Genomic DNA, 18,059 nt, shown 5'->3' on the forward strand with positions numbered 1-18,059 from the left:
TAAGCCCATTCACAAGTTATTTCTCATGAGTGGACCATGGAGAACTGTTTATTCTCCTCCTCTTCATAGGTTCTTTTTACAGGCTTGGGTACTAACATGTATCCAAGCATATCTTTCCTTTTCTATCTTAAATAGTCTCCATTCCTTCAGTATCTCTTGGTAAACTACACTTTAGAGATATTGGATCTTTCTTCTTAATCTCATATGCTCTCTCCAGATGAATCCTACCTTTCAGCATGACTTGCTGGAAGCAGGAGCCCTGAAGAGCAGCTTCAAAATGGCTAGGAGAGAGCTCCCACTGATAAATGGTATGAGGGGCATTATTTTTCAAGACCTGATCATGCATGCTATATCAGCACCCAGCTGTCTGGAAACTGAGCTCCTGCCTCTAGACCGATAATAATGGAGCTGTCACACATTAATGAATAATAAATAGTTTGAGGTTCTTTCCCTGTGTGATTAAGCTCCATCATTGGTTTTTATTGATTTATCTTCTCGGTTTCATTGTCAAATGTGAAGTTAAGTATTGCTGTCTAGGTGTATTTATTTTTAAATTTGGTTAGCACTAATCACCATTATGAAGATGACAGACAACACACTATTACGTTATGCAAGGCAGTGGGCTGCACAGAGTGGAAACAGACTTTGGCACACAGTAATATAAATGACACAATGCATCATTTTGAGATCTTCCAGCTTACTGGTTAATACAGCTGCCCTCAAAGAGTTACCTTTAACCAGCAAAATCCAGATTTGTTTTGCTCTGAACCTCTGATGTGCTGGCTATCCTGAATGTTATGAGAATAAGGGGGTCTGCTACAGGAAGCACGGAAGAATCATATCTTACTGGTGCCAGATTAAAGCTTTAATAAGGATAAAGAATATAGCCCACTATAGAAATCAGAGAACATAAGCCATGTGCACCAAACAAGGCAGCTTTTCCTAGGATTCCTTAAAGAGCAGTAGCTGCATGTTTTTAAAATTTGTGGTGCATAACCAAAAAAACCCCACAACAACCACAAACCATGGCTGAAGTCAACTGACAACACAAATCAGGAGCAACCTAAGTCTGTGAAGTTGCATACAATTGTGTAAATATGTTTGGGCTTGTAGCTATTGGGTCCTGATAGCTTGGATAATGCTTGCTAAGGCCAGGCCCGTACAACTGAAGCTCTGCTCTGAAGGTAAGCAGGTAAACACTGGCAGTGCTCATCACTGTTAAGGGTTGTTACATCCCCATTGACTTCAACAGATGTACTAATGGAGAAACTTCTTGAGCTGGGGCAGCTGCGTGTGACTGCAATTCACATCGCTCTCCATCCTGAACTTGTCTTTTACTGTGCAACTGATTTCACATTGACAAGCTCTGAGTCTGTTCTGGGATATTTTTTGGTCCAAGAACCCTCCCCAAAGGCCTGATGTTTTTTTCTGAAGTTTGTATTTTGCATTACAAGTAAGAGCCACTTTACAAACCTGTTTTTGAGTTAATCCTGAACTTCCCTTTCTCATTCCCTGATCTGATGAGATAGGCAATCTCAGCGTTAGTGCCAATGTCTTGGCTTGTAGCAAAAACAGAAAGGACTTCAGTGCCAGGTGAGGTGTCTTCAGGTACTGTAACAAGATAATCTCTTCTTTCAAACACAGGAGGGTTGTCATTAATGTCTAGCACTGTGATGGTAACGGTGGCAAAGGAGGACAAGGTCAGCACAATGCTCTGATCTGAGGCCTTTACACTGATGTTATAGGAAGACTGAAGCTCTCTATCAAGCGGGTGCTCCAAAATGATGATGCCTGATGATCGGTCAACTGAGAAGTAACCATTTGCAGAGTCTGCCAGGGAATAGGTAACTTTTCTGTTCACACCTGAAAGAAGCAAATGTGAAAATGATAAAGTGAAATAAGGAAAACAGCCTCTCCCCATCTGACAGAAACCCTACGTGAAGTCTGCTATCACACTGATCATTTCCTGCGCGAGTGGACCACATGGAGGGAGGTGTGCCTGTGGGTGCTGGGATTGCTGAAATTTGGGAGATCAGGACATGCTCTTCTCACATGTCAAATCTTTGTGGAGAAGTTAGGTTCCTTCCCTCATAGTGATAATTTGTTTAAAAGACAATTTTGCAGAGCTGCTGTGTAATGAAACTTGAAAGAAGACTCCAGATACGGTCCTTGCTCAGAAAAGCTTACGATTGAATTAGACGTGACAGACAGAATGCTGAAATTGGAAACGTCTCAGAGCACATTGTGAAGGAATAGAAATGTACATAAAAATACATCAGGTGGCACAGAATTTACTTGCTACAATGCCACCTTCATTTCACTGTTGAGCAGCAAAACATTACCATAATACAATGCCTCTTAGACGAAAGCTGCATCAAACAACTCCTGACAGGATACAGACATTTTAGAAAGGGAAGTCCCTCACTCCCCCAATTTGAGATCAAAAATTGCATTGTATGAAAGATACTCTGTGTTTTTCAAAGCCTGCCTGTATTTCCCACTACATAACACCTATCCACTTGGCTGCTGAATATGCAGATCTATGCTAACGTTGTTGTCAGTAATAAGGCCTGAGGGGAGGCCTTGGTTGCTTGCTGTACTACAGTGGGATAGCCATTTCAAATCTAATTAGAAGTGAATACAGATACAACCTAATTCAACTCCCTTGATGCTGGTTGATTATGTGATTTGGTCCTGGGTGCTTCACTGAGAGATTATAACTAAAATACAAAGATCTCTAAAATGGAGAGTCTCTGTTTTTAACATCTCTCACTTGAGCATTTGCTGCCCTTTTTGTTGGAAACAGACTTTACAAGCCTGGCATTAATCAGAAGAACAAGAGCTACCAATCCCTTCTAGGCATATTTTGTTAATTTAAAATTTGTGACAGTATTATTCTGCTTTTCAGGGGCAAAGCACTGTAGAAATGTCTGATCAAAAGCAGTACAAATCACAGTTGTTTTCTGCTTGACGTAACAGTAGAGCATCCACACAAGGGGGAGCTGGGAGACTCCTTCTTCAATCACAGGCACATAAAAGCTAGAACAACTACAAAGTCCCAGGCCCCGCTTGGATGGTGTTAGGAATTACTATTTGGCCTCCTAAGGGAATGAAGTTATTATGCAGCACTTGACACATCACAGTATATTTCAGACCTTAAAGTGCCTTTAAAATAAGTAAAAACTTTAATAGCAGTATTGGAATGAACTATGCTTACTGGAGGTTTTGTTTGTTTGGCTTGTTTTGTTTGTGGGTTTTTGTGTGTGTTTTGTTTGGGGCTTTTGGGTGGTGGTGGTGGTGCTGTTGTTGTTGCTGGCTTTTATTTTGTCATAGCAGAACCTCTCTGTTCACTATGGCATCTCAAATGTGAAAAACACAAAGCCCCTCCTTCAGCAAAATAGACAAGGCAGCCCCAAGGTTTTGACTCCTTTCCTCTAAACAAGGAATTGAGCTCAGCACAGAAACACCTAGACTCTGAATATCCACCCCCAGCCTGGGGAGACCACGTCATGCTGACCTCTTCACTTAGCTTCTTTATATATGCATCCAAATGGTCTGTCAGCTGACAACCAACCAAACTGACAAAAGTGAACAGGGAAGGTTTTGAGGTCCTGAATGGCTGAAGATGTGGCTAACTTTCCAGGAGGAGAGGATCTCCATCTTCCAGAAATCCTCCCTGAACTTACAAAAAAAGGGACAGACCTGACCAGAACAATTAATGAGTTGATCCCTGGATGAGAAGCATCCACCACTGTGTGTCAGTGGTACCCCTGCCATGAAGGAAATGGTAGATTCTGCTGTGACTATGAAGGAGATGATTTCGGTAGAAAGCAAACAACTGCTCCAACACCAGGGTTCCTGCACTAGTAAAGACAGCAATCCTCCCACACTGCTTGCCCACAGCTGTTGGGGGATTAATGCCTGAAACTCTGTTGTCCATTAACTTACTCACTTCACTTCTCAGATTTCCAAAGTGCCAATCATGAACATAAGCAATTTGAACATGGAAAGCTTTGCAGGAATTACTCTAAGAGGATTGCAATACATTTTAAAAATAAAGGAATAAGCAAGTACACATTTTGTTTAGACTTCTATTAGCATATGATGGAATATTGCCACTGTAAAATCTCTGGTGTGAAAAGCTTGTACAACATTCAGTCATCTAGTACCTCAAATGCCATCTTTCAAACAGCTTTTTTCTTGTTTTCCTCTCTACTAAAACAAAGGGGCACACACTGAATGTCACATAATGACTAATTTAAATAGCGCCAGGGAAATAAAGTGACTTATTTTTGTAACTCAGAACTACCAAACGCCTCCTTTTCTAACTCATAGCATCATTTAGATTGGAAAGGACCTTTAAGATCATCAAGTCCAAATGCAAACTTAACACAAACAAGTCTGCCACCAAACAATGTCTCTACGGGCCACATCTGTATGTCCTTTAAATACCTCCAGGGATGGTGATTCCACCACTTCCCTGGGCAGCCTGTTCCAATGTTTGATGACCCTTTTGGTGAATACATTTTTCTTAGTATCTAATCTAAATCTCCCTTCATGTATCTTGAGAGCATTTCCTCTTTCTTTACTGTTTCTTAGTTGACAGAAGAGACCAACACCCACCTTGCTACAATCTCCTTTCAGGTAGTTGTAGAGAACAATAAGGTCTCTCCTGAGCCCCCTTTTCTTAAGCCTAAAACCCCTCAGTTCTTTCAGCTGCTCCTTCTAAGACTTGTGCTCCATACCCTTTCTTAGCTTCATTGATCTTTGGACATACTGTAGCACCTCGATGTCTTTCTTGTAGCGTGGGGCCGGAAACTGAATGCAGTATTCAAGGTGCAGCTCAGCTGACAGTGGTGGAGTTACAAGGTGGTTTGATCCAGACTGACATGAATTAAAAAGCTGAGCACTAATACAAGAGGTGCAGCACTCATGCAACAGTGAGTTTCTGCAGTGGGCAATACCTGCTGACTGCATGACACAAACTAATATTTACATATATTAAAGACCATACATAGTGTGTTTCTCCTTTCTGTTTTCATCTCTCACCCTGAACTCCTTATTTAGTGTGTTTTCTCAAGCATAGCTAGCCCACTCATTCTTGTTTCTCTCTGGAAAATGATGCTTAACTTTGTCATCTGCTCATTTTCATTTTGAAAGCCTAAAGAAATAAAAATAATGGCACGCATTAAAAGTAAACAAACAAGAAATAAAGCAGAAAGCTGTCCAGAAACAGAGCTGTAAAACAGTTAGTTATCAATTTAGCAGTGATTTGTAAGCCTGGTGTCTGATTATTGTGCTTCCTCCTGCCTCTGCCTTTCATGGTGTAACTATCAATGCCAGTGTGTACCTATGGCTTTTTCTGACTTTCCAAACCTTAACTACACAGCCAATTACTGGGAGCTGAAAGTCCACAACTTCATTAACAACAAACAAGACAAAAGACAAATAATAAACCAAACTTTCTAACACTCTACTCCATCATTTTCAGATGAAAGAGAAAAATCTTGCCAGAAGTACCTTGCTGAACTGTAGAAGAATATATAGCCCCGTAGGAAAGATATTTCAAGTGAGTTTTACAACTTAAGCAGAAAAGCTGGCCAAGTTCAATCCATAACACTGCTACTGAGACAGGCTTTCAGTGCTCTGTCCTCTGTTTGTGGGGAAATGACAGCCTTACCCCCAAATGCCTTTACTCAGACCAGTGCTCCCACAGAGTCATGGTACCACGGGATGAAAGCAGGGGCACAGAGGACATGGGATGAAAATCACCAATCCCTCCTGAAGGTACATACTGTACAGAAATGGCAGGCTTAAACTTTTAGTGGTATGATACCTTCCATGGGTGTCTAAAACCCTGTTTTCCATTTCAGCTGGGTCAGGTGGTGTCTTTTTTTTGTAGGAAGGTGAGATCTGGATGGTTAGCTATCTCTCAGATAGTTAGCTAACTCTCTTTCTAGCAGAGATTTACAAAGCCCAGGATACTTGCTTATATGAGTTGATATGAATGCTTCTTCCCATCAGTGTTCTTGAGCCTTTAACTTAATTGTGCTGATCAGGTGCAAGCTTGATTCTTTCTCTGAAGTGGGGGAAGCCAATTTGGATTCACCAAATTTAGGATTACATATTGCAGCTGGCAACACTGGGCAATGTAGCCTGAAGCAATGAAATGCACATGTAGATATATGATGCTATATATCTGTAGAAATATATGTGTATATATATATATGAAGAAGTGTATGTATGTCTGCATATAATATATATCTATATATCTATATACACACACAAGCATATACATGTTTCAGTGATCCAGTTTAAATATGGAGCTTATTCAGTCAATACAATCCAAGAGACACAATTCTCCTTGTATAGTTCTTTGCCTCCATGTCTTTGAAATCTCAAAAAATAAAGAAATCACCAGAAATGACAGAGTATAAAGACAGCAGGGATCTTGTGAGGCAATCTAATTTTTCCCTGCACAAAGACAGGATGGATGAAATTTCTCCCCAAACGTGGGCCTACCCTTTGATCATGAACTTGCATAACCTCTTTGGAGAGCACACCCTAACAACTCATTTTCCTTACAACTAAAAATCCTGCTCTGCCATTTTTCTGAGGTTGAATAAAAATAATAAAAGACAAGGGAAAAAAAAGGAAACAAAACCAAAGGTTGCCTTCCTTCCTCAGAGTCACTTCTCTGAAATCTGTAATACTTTATCATCTCTGTCCTCTTTTCCCTGGCACCATCTCTCAACTGTTTTAGTATGTCCTGGTAGCACATATTTTCCAGACCTGTGATCTTCCCTGTAAATCTCCAGGTAGCCCATGTCTTCCTGGAAGTGCTGCACCCAAAATTCAACACAACCTTTCAGGTCAGGTCTTGACAACACCAAATAAAAAGAAAGAACTACTTCTGACTTTCAGCATTACCCTTGTTTACCCATCTCATTAAAATATTTACCTTTCCACACCAGTATGAAAGTGTAAACATACATTCAACCTGTGATACAGCTGCTTTCTGCTCAGTCACTACCCAGACAGTACTGGTGCACTTAGTTATCCTTATTTAAACACAGGATTTCACATTTACCTTGATGATTTGCATTGTATTTTTCCATACCACTGTTAAATCCCACAACTACTACTTTGATGCTTGGCAGTGTACTTGTGGCCCCATCTGCTTTCTGACATCTGGTAATACAGCCCTTATGCCTGTTTATATATCCAGGAAAGAAAATCAGAGCAATGATTCATCCAGTACATTTCTTACCTGACCTCTCCAGCGTAACAGTCATTACTAACTCACCTGGTAACAATTCCATGTAGATCCTGTTTCCCTAGCTTGCTTATGAAAGTATCATATGCTACAGTGCCAAAAAACTCAACAAACCTTAGACATACCACCCATAATATCTCTTTCTATATGGCCTCTTCACATGTTGCAGGAGGAAATCAAGTTGTTTTGCTGAGTTCTGCTTGCTGAACACAGACTACCTCTTAGTCATCTTGATACACATGTACTCATTATTTTAATGCAAGCTGAGTGACACTACCTTGTCTGCAGCTTTAAAACTCTGTCCCTTTGAAAGATTCCACAAGAGAGTAATACAGACTGACTGTGTACAAGATTAGGTCTCCTGAGTGCCTAGGCATGGGGATGCAAAATCAGCAATATGAAGAAGGGCTTGTTTAGGCAGAAACCTAAGCTTTCTATAACTCCAAAAGACCTTGTTCGTTTCCTCCCTAACACTAGGTAAATCTAAACTCCACAGAGCCTGACTATTATTTTTCATTTGTCCATTTTCAGGAGTTCAGTGTACTGTATCTGTGTTCCTAGAATTGCTTCTGCCCTTATTAAGAGGGCAAAAGCTTCTTTTTTTCATGAACAGGTCACTGGATGAACTTAGTCTTGGTATGTGTCCTCAGGACTGCTCACTGTCCGTGCACACTGCAGGGGGTTTGGACTAGATGACCTGTAAAGGTCCTTTCCAACCCAAAATATTCTAAGACTGGCCAGCCCACTGGGGAATGTGGGGCATTGCCCTCCAATTCTCCCTATGGAATAGAAGCCTAATGGTAAGGACACCTTCCAGGAAGGAAGAGTACAAGGGTACCTTGTCATAGACTATTACTTTACATTGAATTAACCTTGGGGAACAGAGCCCAGAACCAAGTCAGCCACCAGGCTATAGTGAATGATCACTCATGTCTTAGTTTTTTTGGTCCATCTGGACAATTTTTCAAAACAGCTTCAGTGACAGCAGAAAGGACCTCCTACTGCAGCTCTAACCCATTGCTCATGCAACACAGTTTTGAATAGCTATAGAAAACAGAATTAAAAATTCAAGTCTTCCCTATCCTGCATTAGTGCACTAAATCCTGGACTATTTTAGATGTCAGTGAGGCAAAGACCTGAGTAAAGACATAGGAAACTCTATACATGTTTTAAAGAGAATGAGCTATCCTCTGGAAAGTATCTTGCAATATTTATTATACAAAAGCTTAGCCAATATCCAGAAATATCACCTAGCTACTGCTGGCCTCATTGCCAAAGTTAGCTACCTATTAGCTAACGAAAACCTGGCTCCACTGATGTTATTGGGATAATGGCCCACAAAACCTTGCAGGGATATCATACCCATCAGGAATATCAACAGTCCTCAATAATCACCATCACTGGAGGTTTTTAAGAGGGGACTGGATTAGGGACTTGGTGCCACAGTTTAGTTGGTTAGATGGTGTTGGGTGACAGGCTGGACTTGATGATCTTGAAGGTCTTTTCCAACCTGGTTAATTCTATTCTATTCTATTCTATTCTATTCTATTCTATTCTATTCTATTCTATTCTATTCTATTCTATTCTACTCTACTCTACTCTACTCTACTCTATTCTATTCAGTTCTATTCAGTTCTACTCTATTCTATTGTAATGGTTGTTGCTCTGTGATGGGAGCATCATGCTACCTGGACTCATTCATTATACAGCAACAGGGAATCAGAGATTTTAGTGTGGACTAACAGAACAGTAATTAATGTAAAATCCAATTCTAGAGGACAAAGCCACTTTCCTATGACACAATGTCTTGTTTGCTTTTCAAGGATAATCATTAAGGAAGTGCACAGCCTCTTCTCATTCTTCACATGCAACCCTCCCTTTATCTTATCTAGTTTCAGAAGGAAGATGTAGCAATTAGCTCTTTGGTTGTTTTTCTTTCATTGCTAACCATCTTATTATGTAAAGTTGGTGCCAGCAAGAACTTTTATTGAAAACTTTTAATTCTAATTATTTCTGTCTCCCCTCTCTCCTTGAATGTCATCTCAACTAAGAGAAAAAATGGTAATTAAGACAACAGTGGAAAACAACAACACTGGGTCTCCAGGCTGCTCAGTAGTTTGCTGCCAGTAATTGGCTTTTCACTGCAGGACAGTATCATAATTCTAATTGTGATTTTTCAACCAAGGCATACAATACAGCTCTTCATGGATACATTAATGAATGCTTGCTGCTCCTTTACTGATTCCTGTATACCTGCATTATTAGTCTTGGTAACAACTGAGAGTTCCAGCATGCACTGTACTTTGTACAATTAAAAACAGCAACAAAAAAGATATTCTAACTTGAAATACTTCTTAAATTCAATCAAAGCTCTGCTTTTTATGTGGAGCTACTCAGGCCACAGGTTTTACAAAACATCTCCACAACCACTGGAAAAAACCATAAATAAACTATGGGACTTATTTATTCCAACTGAAGTGAATAAACTAAAGGGGAAAAAAAAAATAATCTGATATCCAGTAGGTTTTATCACTGTGTGATGCAAAAAAACAAAACCCAAATCCTTTAAATATTTATAATCAGGCCCAGATTTCAAGGTTAAGGTCTTCATATCATAAACTATTGCACTTTAAAAGAATGCACAGTTAAATAAGCAGAACATTTATAATGTCCATTCAGAGTATGCCAAGGTAACCAGCTGGAACAAATGGGAGTTACAGAGGTATAAAACTCCAGAAAATCGGTGATTAATCAGGTCTGGGTCCCTCTGGCATGCAAGGGTATTATTTGCATAAATAGAGGTGGGGATATGCTAAATCATGGCTCGAGAAGAATTGAGACCACTGGAGGAAGGAAGTTGGAATTTACCCCCAAACCCATCATTTACCCCTAAACACAGCTACCCATCAACCCAGACAAAAAGACTACACGCTTCTGTGGCTGTGTGCTTCTGTTTGTAACACCATTGTGTCAAGCTCAGCCCTGAGCGTTTAGATGTAAAGAAAGAGAACAGAGAAAAATGGGGAGGATGCAGAAACAAAAGGAGGATAGAAGGAGAAAAGGCAGCAAGAGAAAAATTAATCTGTACTGCAATTCCACCAACCCACATGGTATTCCTGAACATTAATTACTGTTTTCAGCATTACTCACTTACCAACATCAGGATCAGAGGCTTGGACTCTCGTTAGCAAAGCTTTAGGGGCTGTATTCTCATAGACACAAGCGGTGTAGTGATCAGATGAAAACACTGGTGGGTTATCATTAACATCTTCCAAAATCAGGTGGACTTCTGATTGGCAAAACCTGCCACCACCATCCGTGGCTCGGGCAACCAAGTTGTATGCGGCGATTTTCTCTCGGTCCAGAGGGGCCAAGGATTTCAGCTCACCTGAAATCGATTAAAAGCAGCAGCTTTCATTACTACTGTTTTGACATCACTAATTCTAGACAGTGTGTCTCAAACCCATGTGTTTGACACCTCTTTTTTCATCAGGAATGCCAGGACAGCAAGCGAGCTAGTGAGGCAGAGGAGGCATTGCACAGGGAAGGATTTAGTCTGTCATTATGGTAATCAAATTCCTAAGACTAACAGGGGGTAGGTTTTTTTATTCATGGAAGTATTACTTTACTTAGCTTTACTTCCTAACAACCACAAAAAACTAGACCTTAGGAGAGATCAGTATCTTTCTCCAGACCAACTGCCAAATTCATAGAATTCATAGATTCATAGAATGCACAGATTCATAGAATCATTTAGGTTGGAAGGAATCTTAAAGGTCATCTAGTTCCAGTCTCCCTGCCATACACAGTGACGCCTTCCACTAGGCCAGGTTGCTCAAGGCCTCATCCAACCTGGCCTTGAACACCTCCAGGGAGGTGACCAACCTAGTGGCCTTCTATGATAGAGTGACTGCATTGGTGGACAAGAGAAGAGATTTGGATATCACCTATTTGGACTTCTGTAAGGCCTTTGACATAGTTCCCCACAACATCCTTCTCTCTAAATTAGAGAGAGATGGCTTTGAAGGATAGACTACTTGATGGATGAGGAACTGGTTGGATGGTTGCATCCAGAGGGTAGTGGTCAATGGCTCAATGTCCAGATGGAGATCAGTGACTAATGGTATCCCTCAGGAGTCTGTAGTGGGATCAGAGCTGTTTAATGTCAGTGACATGGGCAATGTAATCAAGTGCACTCTCAGCAAGTTTGTAGACAACATCAAGCTGTGTGGCACACTTGACACTATGGCCAGAGAGACGAGATGCCATCCAGAGGGACTTGGACAAACTTGAGAAGTGGACCCATGTGGACCACATGAGGTTCAAGAAAGACAAGTGCAAGGTTCTGCACCAGGACTGGGGCAACCCACACAACCAGTGTGGGCTGCAAGATGAACAGATTGAAAGTAGCCCTGAAGAGAAGGACTTGAGGGTACTGGGGAATGAAAAGCTGGATATGAGATGGCAATATGTGCTTGCAGCCCAGAAAGCCAACTGTATGCAACCAAGCAGCATGGCCAGCAGGTTGAGGAAGGGTATTCTGCTGCTCTACTCTGCTCTAGTGAGCCCCCACCTAGAGTACAGTGTTCAGCTCTGGAGCTCTCACAAGAAAGACATGGCCTGTTGGAGTGCATCTAGAGGAAGGCCATAAAAATGATCACAGGGATCACAGGGCTGGAGCACTTTATTAAGAAAGACTTCATTAAGAAAGAGTTGGGGTTGTTAAGTCTGGAAAAGAGAAGGCTCCAGGGAGACCTTATTATGGCCTTCCAGCACTTAAAGAGTGTCTGTAAAAAAAATGGGGACAATCCTTATAGCAGGCCCTGTTGAGACAGGACTAGGCATGATGTTTTTAAACTAAAACAGAGGATGAGACTAGATTAAGGGAAGAAATTTTATACAATGAGGGTGGTGAAACCTGGAACTAGTTGCCCAGAAAGGTGGTAGATACCCCATTCCTGGATATATTCAAGGTCAGGTTGGACAGGGCTCTGAGGAACCTGATCTAGTTGCTCACCTCAGGGGAGTTGGACTAGGTGACCTTGAAAGGTCCCTTTCAACTCAAAGTATTCTGTGTATGATTGTATGATCCTAAGACCTCTGACCTAATTTGAGGTCTGGCATGAAAATAAAAAGGCTGTGGTTCACTCTTCTCATTGTAACATTCAATCTGTCCAACAAAGACATCCATGCCTGCCGTAGGTGGAACAACTATCTGATAACCAAGTGTAACCTAACTCTGCTTAAGGAAACTAGCAACCACTGCTGTCTAGGGATCAAGAAGGGGATTTAGAAATATTCAGTTGCCATCTTACCATTTTCTGGATCTAAGAAAAATTTATTGTTCCCAGCACCATAGAGAGAATAGCGAATTTCACCATTGGATCCAATGTCAGCATCTTTAGCACTGATTTTAAGAATGACTTTGTTTGATGGAATGTCTTCAGGAAACAATGCTGTGTATGCAGCCTAGAAACAAAACCAGCAATGTAAGCTATGCTGAAACAGTATTTTATGGACTTTACACAACCCTTTGTATAAAGCTCTCTGGAGTGTAATCTTTCCATATAGGAAATCACTGTCCTTTATGTAACATATTCCTAGAAATTCAAATAATTCTTAGGCTTTGAGGTATTCTAAAAACAATGCTGAATTATGGCTCTTAATAAGCTTGCTTTGGATGTTAAACCCAGTCTTGTTATTTTCTGTTTGCTTTATCAACACCCATGCAATGGGAACTTTCATGGGTATGCTAATGAAGACAACTGCTTTTCTTGCATCATCCGGCAGTGTTTGAGTGAGACACACAGACTGTGATTCCCCAGAGTGGTGCTTGCAATGACAGTGGTCCATCAGTGATAATGCAATGATGGGAATTACAGGAGTATATACATACAAACAGATATATAGACATAAGATTCTGTGAGCAGTACCATTAAGAAACTCAGGAGTATCTACACACAAACAGATTCTGTGAAAGTCAGGATTTCAGTGTGTCTTTTCTTCACACAGAACTTTCTATTGCATTAATATCAGTTCTCCACCTTGCCTTTCCACAGAATAAGAGGCAACTAGCTCTCTGAAAGCTGTGGTTAGGTCACACTGTGTGCATGTCCAACAGCATGAGAACAAGCTACAATCTTCTGCCTTTTATACTGAGTCTCTGGAATCTGCCAGATTCAGGAAGGATGGAGTTAAACTAGATCTAAGGCATTTGCACATTGGTTGTGAAGGGAGAACACATTTTTTTCTGCAGAGGAGGAGTGGCTGCTCAATGCCACCTCACAACAAGTCATTTTAATAGAGCAAATGAAGGCCACTGTTGGCAGGACTCCTCTGCTAGCTTTACTGGACCTTCATCCTTTATTCTCCATGGTAAGAGTACTACTTTATTCTGCTCCTTTCCCAGATCACTCCAGATTATTCGACTAAGACCTTACAGATGAAAATGGGCCTTGCCTATGAACACCTGCACATAGCAGGGACACCCACAGGGAAACACAGGAGGCCATTGCTGTGGACGCTGCTAACTCACCTGTTCACAAACTGGATTATTATCGTTAACGTCAGTGACGGTCACCTCCACGGCAGTTTGGGTTACAAAGAGGCCATCCGTGGCAGTGATGTTCAGATAATAAACGTCTTGCTCCTCCCGATCCAGAGGCCTTTTAACGTAAACCTTCCACTCATTCTGAACTAGTCCCAGAGCGAACTTCCCTTTGGGATTCCCTCCTGCAATGAGACAAGCAACATGCAATGGGCAGGGGTGTCCCCTCTGGGGCTCCTACCTAGTTTCAACACACAGACATACAGCAGAGGACCTGAAGCGGGCAGCTGTCGTTTGCTTTACAGCGATCAGCGCCTTCAAACTCGCAGACTCAGGCAATCTGTGATGAGAGTGTGCTCCCCCTGTTTATTGCCCCCCAAATGCCTCGTGTGAAAGTGAACCAATAACTTTCAGTGGAAACAATACCCATATAGGAGCGCTGAGGATGATCTCTTGTTTAGTTCCCCTTAAGGGCAATCAGATTCAAACTGTGAACAATCAATAGTCCTCTCAGGCTGGTACAATTGTCTTTCCACTTAGTCTCGGGAGAGGATGTAATACACCGCAGCTCTTGTTACCAAGACAATTTCATTAACTGTTGATTATGTAATCAAGGACTGGAAGTGGGTTCTATTAAGGAATCCTCTAATGAAAGCTTTATCATACAGCTGTGCCGTTCTTCTGCTCATTAAAATTCTAATTTTAAGAAAAGTTTACATGACACAGGAAGACACATTAGCATTAAATAGTCCTAACAAGAGGTCATTTGAGGAGCAGTTGGAAGATAAGCAGTACAATTAGATAGAATGCATCTGAGGGTGAAAGCTGGTGAAAGGAGTGCAGGAGATGAAGCAGAACAGCTTTTTATCGTGCCATAACACTCTCACTGAACCTGGCAATGTTGCTTTTCCCCATCGTTAACTTGCCTGGTGACAAAAGCAGGCTGGGCAAGGGGAAGTTTAGGTCCACCTCATCCTCAAGAAGGAAGGACATGTCACATGCAGAAGGCAACCAGAAACAAGGTGGCCACAGTTGTTGTGAATGTTTGCCACCTTCAATCACCTTTCTCTGAGCCCAATCTCAACTCCCTGTCAGTTCAGACAGTAAAATCTCTTAAACCAATGTAGTGGCTTAACTTTGGTAGGCAGCTAAGCTCTACACAGCCATTTGCTTATTTCCCCTTGGTAGGGTAATGGAGAGAATCAGAAAGGTAAAAGTGAAAGTCATGGTCTGAGATAAAGTCACTTTAATGGGTAAAGCAAAAGAAAAGTGTCTAAGCAAAGCAAAATAAGAAACTCGTAGCAGGTGTTCAGCCATGTCCAGGAAAGCAGGGCTCCATTACCCATAACAGTTACTTGGCAACAAAACCATCATAGCTCCAAACATCATCCCTTTCTCCTTCTTCCTCCAGATTTAGAATAGAACAGAATAGAATAGAATAGACCAGACCAGGTTGGAAGAGACCTTCAAGATCATAACATCCAACACCATCTAATCAACTAAACCATGCAACCAAGGACCCCATCAAGTTTCCTCCTACACACCTCCAATGAGGGCGACTCCACCACCTCCCCGGGCAGCCCATTTATTGCTGAGCATGGCACCACACAGTATGGACATTCTTTTGGTCAGATGGGATCAGATGTCCCATCTGTGTCCCCTCCCAACTCCTCCAGCATCCCCAGCCTACTTGTGGTGAGATGGGGTGAGAAGCAGAAAAAGCCTTGGCTTTGTGTAAGCACTGCTCAGCAAGAGCTAATGCATCTCTCTGCTATCAACACTGTTTTGGTCACAAAACCTAAACCTAGCACCATGCCAGCTGCTATGAAGAAAACCAATTCTACTCCAGATAAAACTAGCAAAGCCAGCTACCAAGTTTTCTGTGCCCAGCATCTTGCATAACCTTGTTCTGCAAAAATGTATCTGCACATTTAATAATTTAGGATAGAGCACAACAGTCATAGCAAACTCATGTGCTACAGAAACTCAGAGAGGACATAAGAAAAAGCATCACATTGCTCCACTGGGTGAACTTTACCTCCAGATAACTCACTACTGGCCCCTTCCCCACCATACTAAGTTCTCTGCAGCGTTCTGCCATGCAGAAATGCAATCTGGGAACTACTTTCCATGTTTCTCATTGTAGTACTTTTAAGCTATGCCTTTAGAATTTGTTCACAGATCTTGAACAGAAAGTAGTAAAATGTAAATAAATCACTCTTGGGCATAAAAGGAAAATAATGACAGTTCTAAACAATCCCATTGGAAAGATAATGGACTTTCTCTCTTGCTTCTTCGCTCTGGCAGAGATACTAACTCGCTTCTGCTTGACCTTGTAGTGTTTTGGCTAAGCCTAACATCTCTCTGCTCCTTTCTCTTGTCCTTTTTATGTACAGGAGGGTAAGGGGGGGACAGGGAGGGAGAAGCTATTAGCTTCCCCTGCTCTTTGATCCTTGTGCTGTTCATTAATTGTAAATACCTGTAAATATTGTAAACACAGTGCATTTGTGCACACTCATTGCATTCCATTGTAGAGTGAGTGTAGTTTTGCTTGTAAATACAGCTTTCATTTGCTTCCAACTGAGCTGGTCTGGCAAATTGAATGTTGAGGGGGGTGGATTTTGAACCCACCACACTCATGTATAATAGTGGCATAAAAATATTAAGGGAATGCTTATTCTTTCTTGTAACAGGATCAAGAATGTCAAATGTACTTTTGCCTACAAATTATTCATGGGATCTGTCCAAGCCCAAAGGAAAGACCAGATTCTTAAACCTTTCTCTCCAGAACTTTTGTTAAATGTTTGAGTAATTAAGGATAAAAAAAATTAATAATAAATAATCAAAGGCTGTATTTATTTGAGTTCCCTCTGCTGTCAAGCAATTTCTGAACTTGAAACTGATCTTAAAACCAAGCAAAAAAAAAATTTCTAATGCATATTTCATACCTTCTTTCTACATCAAAAAGCAGAAAAGAGGTCACAGGCTGCAGTCTGTGCCTTCTGCATTAGCTACCAATGACAAGATAGAGTGTTTTCTATTGTAATGTGAAAACTATGTAACTAAGTCAGTTGAGACAGGCTGAGCAAATCATTCTTATTAAGCATCACCATTTATGATAGCTGTAACTGTGTAAAAAAAGCACAGCGTAATGGATAATACTTCCAGGAAATTAGTCAGATAGGCATTATAAATACAATTATAAAAGGCCCTCTTATCATACAAAGCACAAATCTGCTATCTCAAAGCCAGGTATTTGCTGCTCATAGAAAGTCACCTTTTTCTATCACAAAACCAAGCAGGTCCCAATTTTCCTACTGATTTCTATGACAGTCTGGAATAATCATCCCAGGACTCAGACAAAATTTATCTAATCTGTTGTGTGATACAAGCGTGTCCAGTTCTGGGCCCCTCACTTTAGGAAAGATGTTGACTTGCTGGAAGGTGTCCAGAGAAGGGCAACAAAGCTGGGGAGGGGTTTGGAGCACAGCCCTGTGAGGAGAGGCTGAGGGAGCTGGGATTGTTTAGCCTGGAGAAGAGAAGGCTCAGAGGAGAGCTTCTTGCTCTCTACAACTACCTGAAGGGAGGTTGTAGCCAGGAGGGGGTTGGTCTCTTCTCCCAGGCAACCAGCACCAGAACAAGAGGACACAGTCTCAAGCTGTGCCAGGGGAGGAATTCTTCAAAGAAAGAGTGATTGGCCATTGGAATGTGATGCCCAGGGAGGAGGAGTCACCATCACTGGAGGTGTTTAGGAAGAGACTGGATGGGGTTCTTTGTGCCATGGTTTAGTTCATTAGATGGTGTTGGGTGATAGGTTGGACTCAATGATCTCAAAGGTCTTTTCCAACCTGTTCAGTTCAGTTCTGTTCTGTTCTGTTCTATTCTATTCTATTCTATTCTACTCCATTCTACTAATAAATTTCTCTTAGAAGGGGTTACACAGTAGGTTGATGTGCACTATAGAACAGTTCTGAATACAATCCTAGGCAAAAAGAACATCAATATAAAAGACTTCTCTCTCCTCTATAGAAGGCTGCAATCCTGTCACAGTGAGGTTACTGTTGCAAACCATTAATAAAAATGGTTTAAATATTCTTATTTACCTTTATGACATCAATCAGTGCTTTCCTGAATATTAGTGAAAAGAAATGATTAACTGTCTTGGCCAGCTATGAAGCAATACAGTCAAGGTATGGGTATCCCATTGCCAAGAAAAGAGCAAAGGTAAAAACCTAA

At 41.3% G+C, this 18,059-nt stretch overlaps 1 protein-coding gene across 7 annotated transcripts in view; it reads right to left on the reverse strand.

Moving 5' to 3' along the window:
- Positions 1-18,059, reverse strand: part of FAT3 (FAT atypical cadherin 3) — a 475,061-nt gene that overhangs the window by 58,164 nt on the left and 398,838 nt on the right. For all 7 annotated transcript variants that reach the window (XM_054164880.1, XM_054164877.1, XM_054164879.1 and 4 more), the window contains 4 exons: positions 13,812-14,008; positions 12,592-12,745; positions 10,431-10,664; positions 1,474-1,863 (listed from right to left, as the gene is read on the reverse strand). In XM_054164880.1, coding sequence (XP_054020855.1) covers positions 1,474-1,863; positions 10,431-10,664; positions 12,592-12,745; positions 13,812-14,008 — 975 coding nt within the window. The remainder of the gene's footprint in view (positions 1-1,473; positions 1,864-10,430; positions 10,665-12,591; positions 12,746-13,811; positions 14,009-18,059) is intronic.

This window comes from Dryobates pubescens, chromosome 10 (genome assembly GCF_014839835.1).
Source record: "Dryobates pubescens isolate bDryPub1 chromosome 10, bDryPub1.pri, whole genome shotgun sequence".
In the NCBI taxonomy this organism is placed as follows: domain Eukaryota; kingdom Metazoa; phylum Chordata; class Aves; order Piciformes; family Picidae; genus Dryobates; species Dryobates pubescens.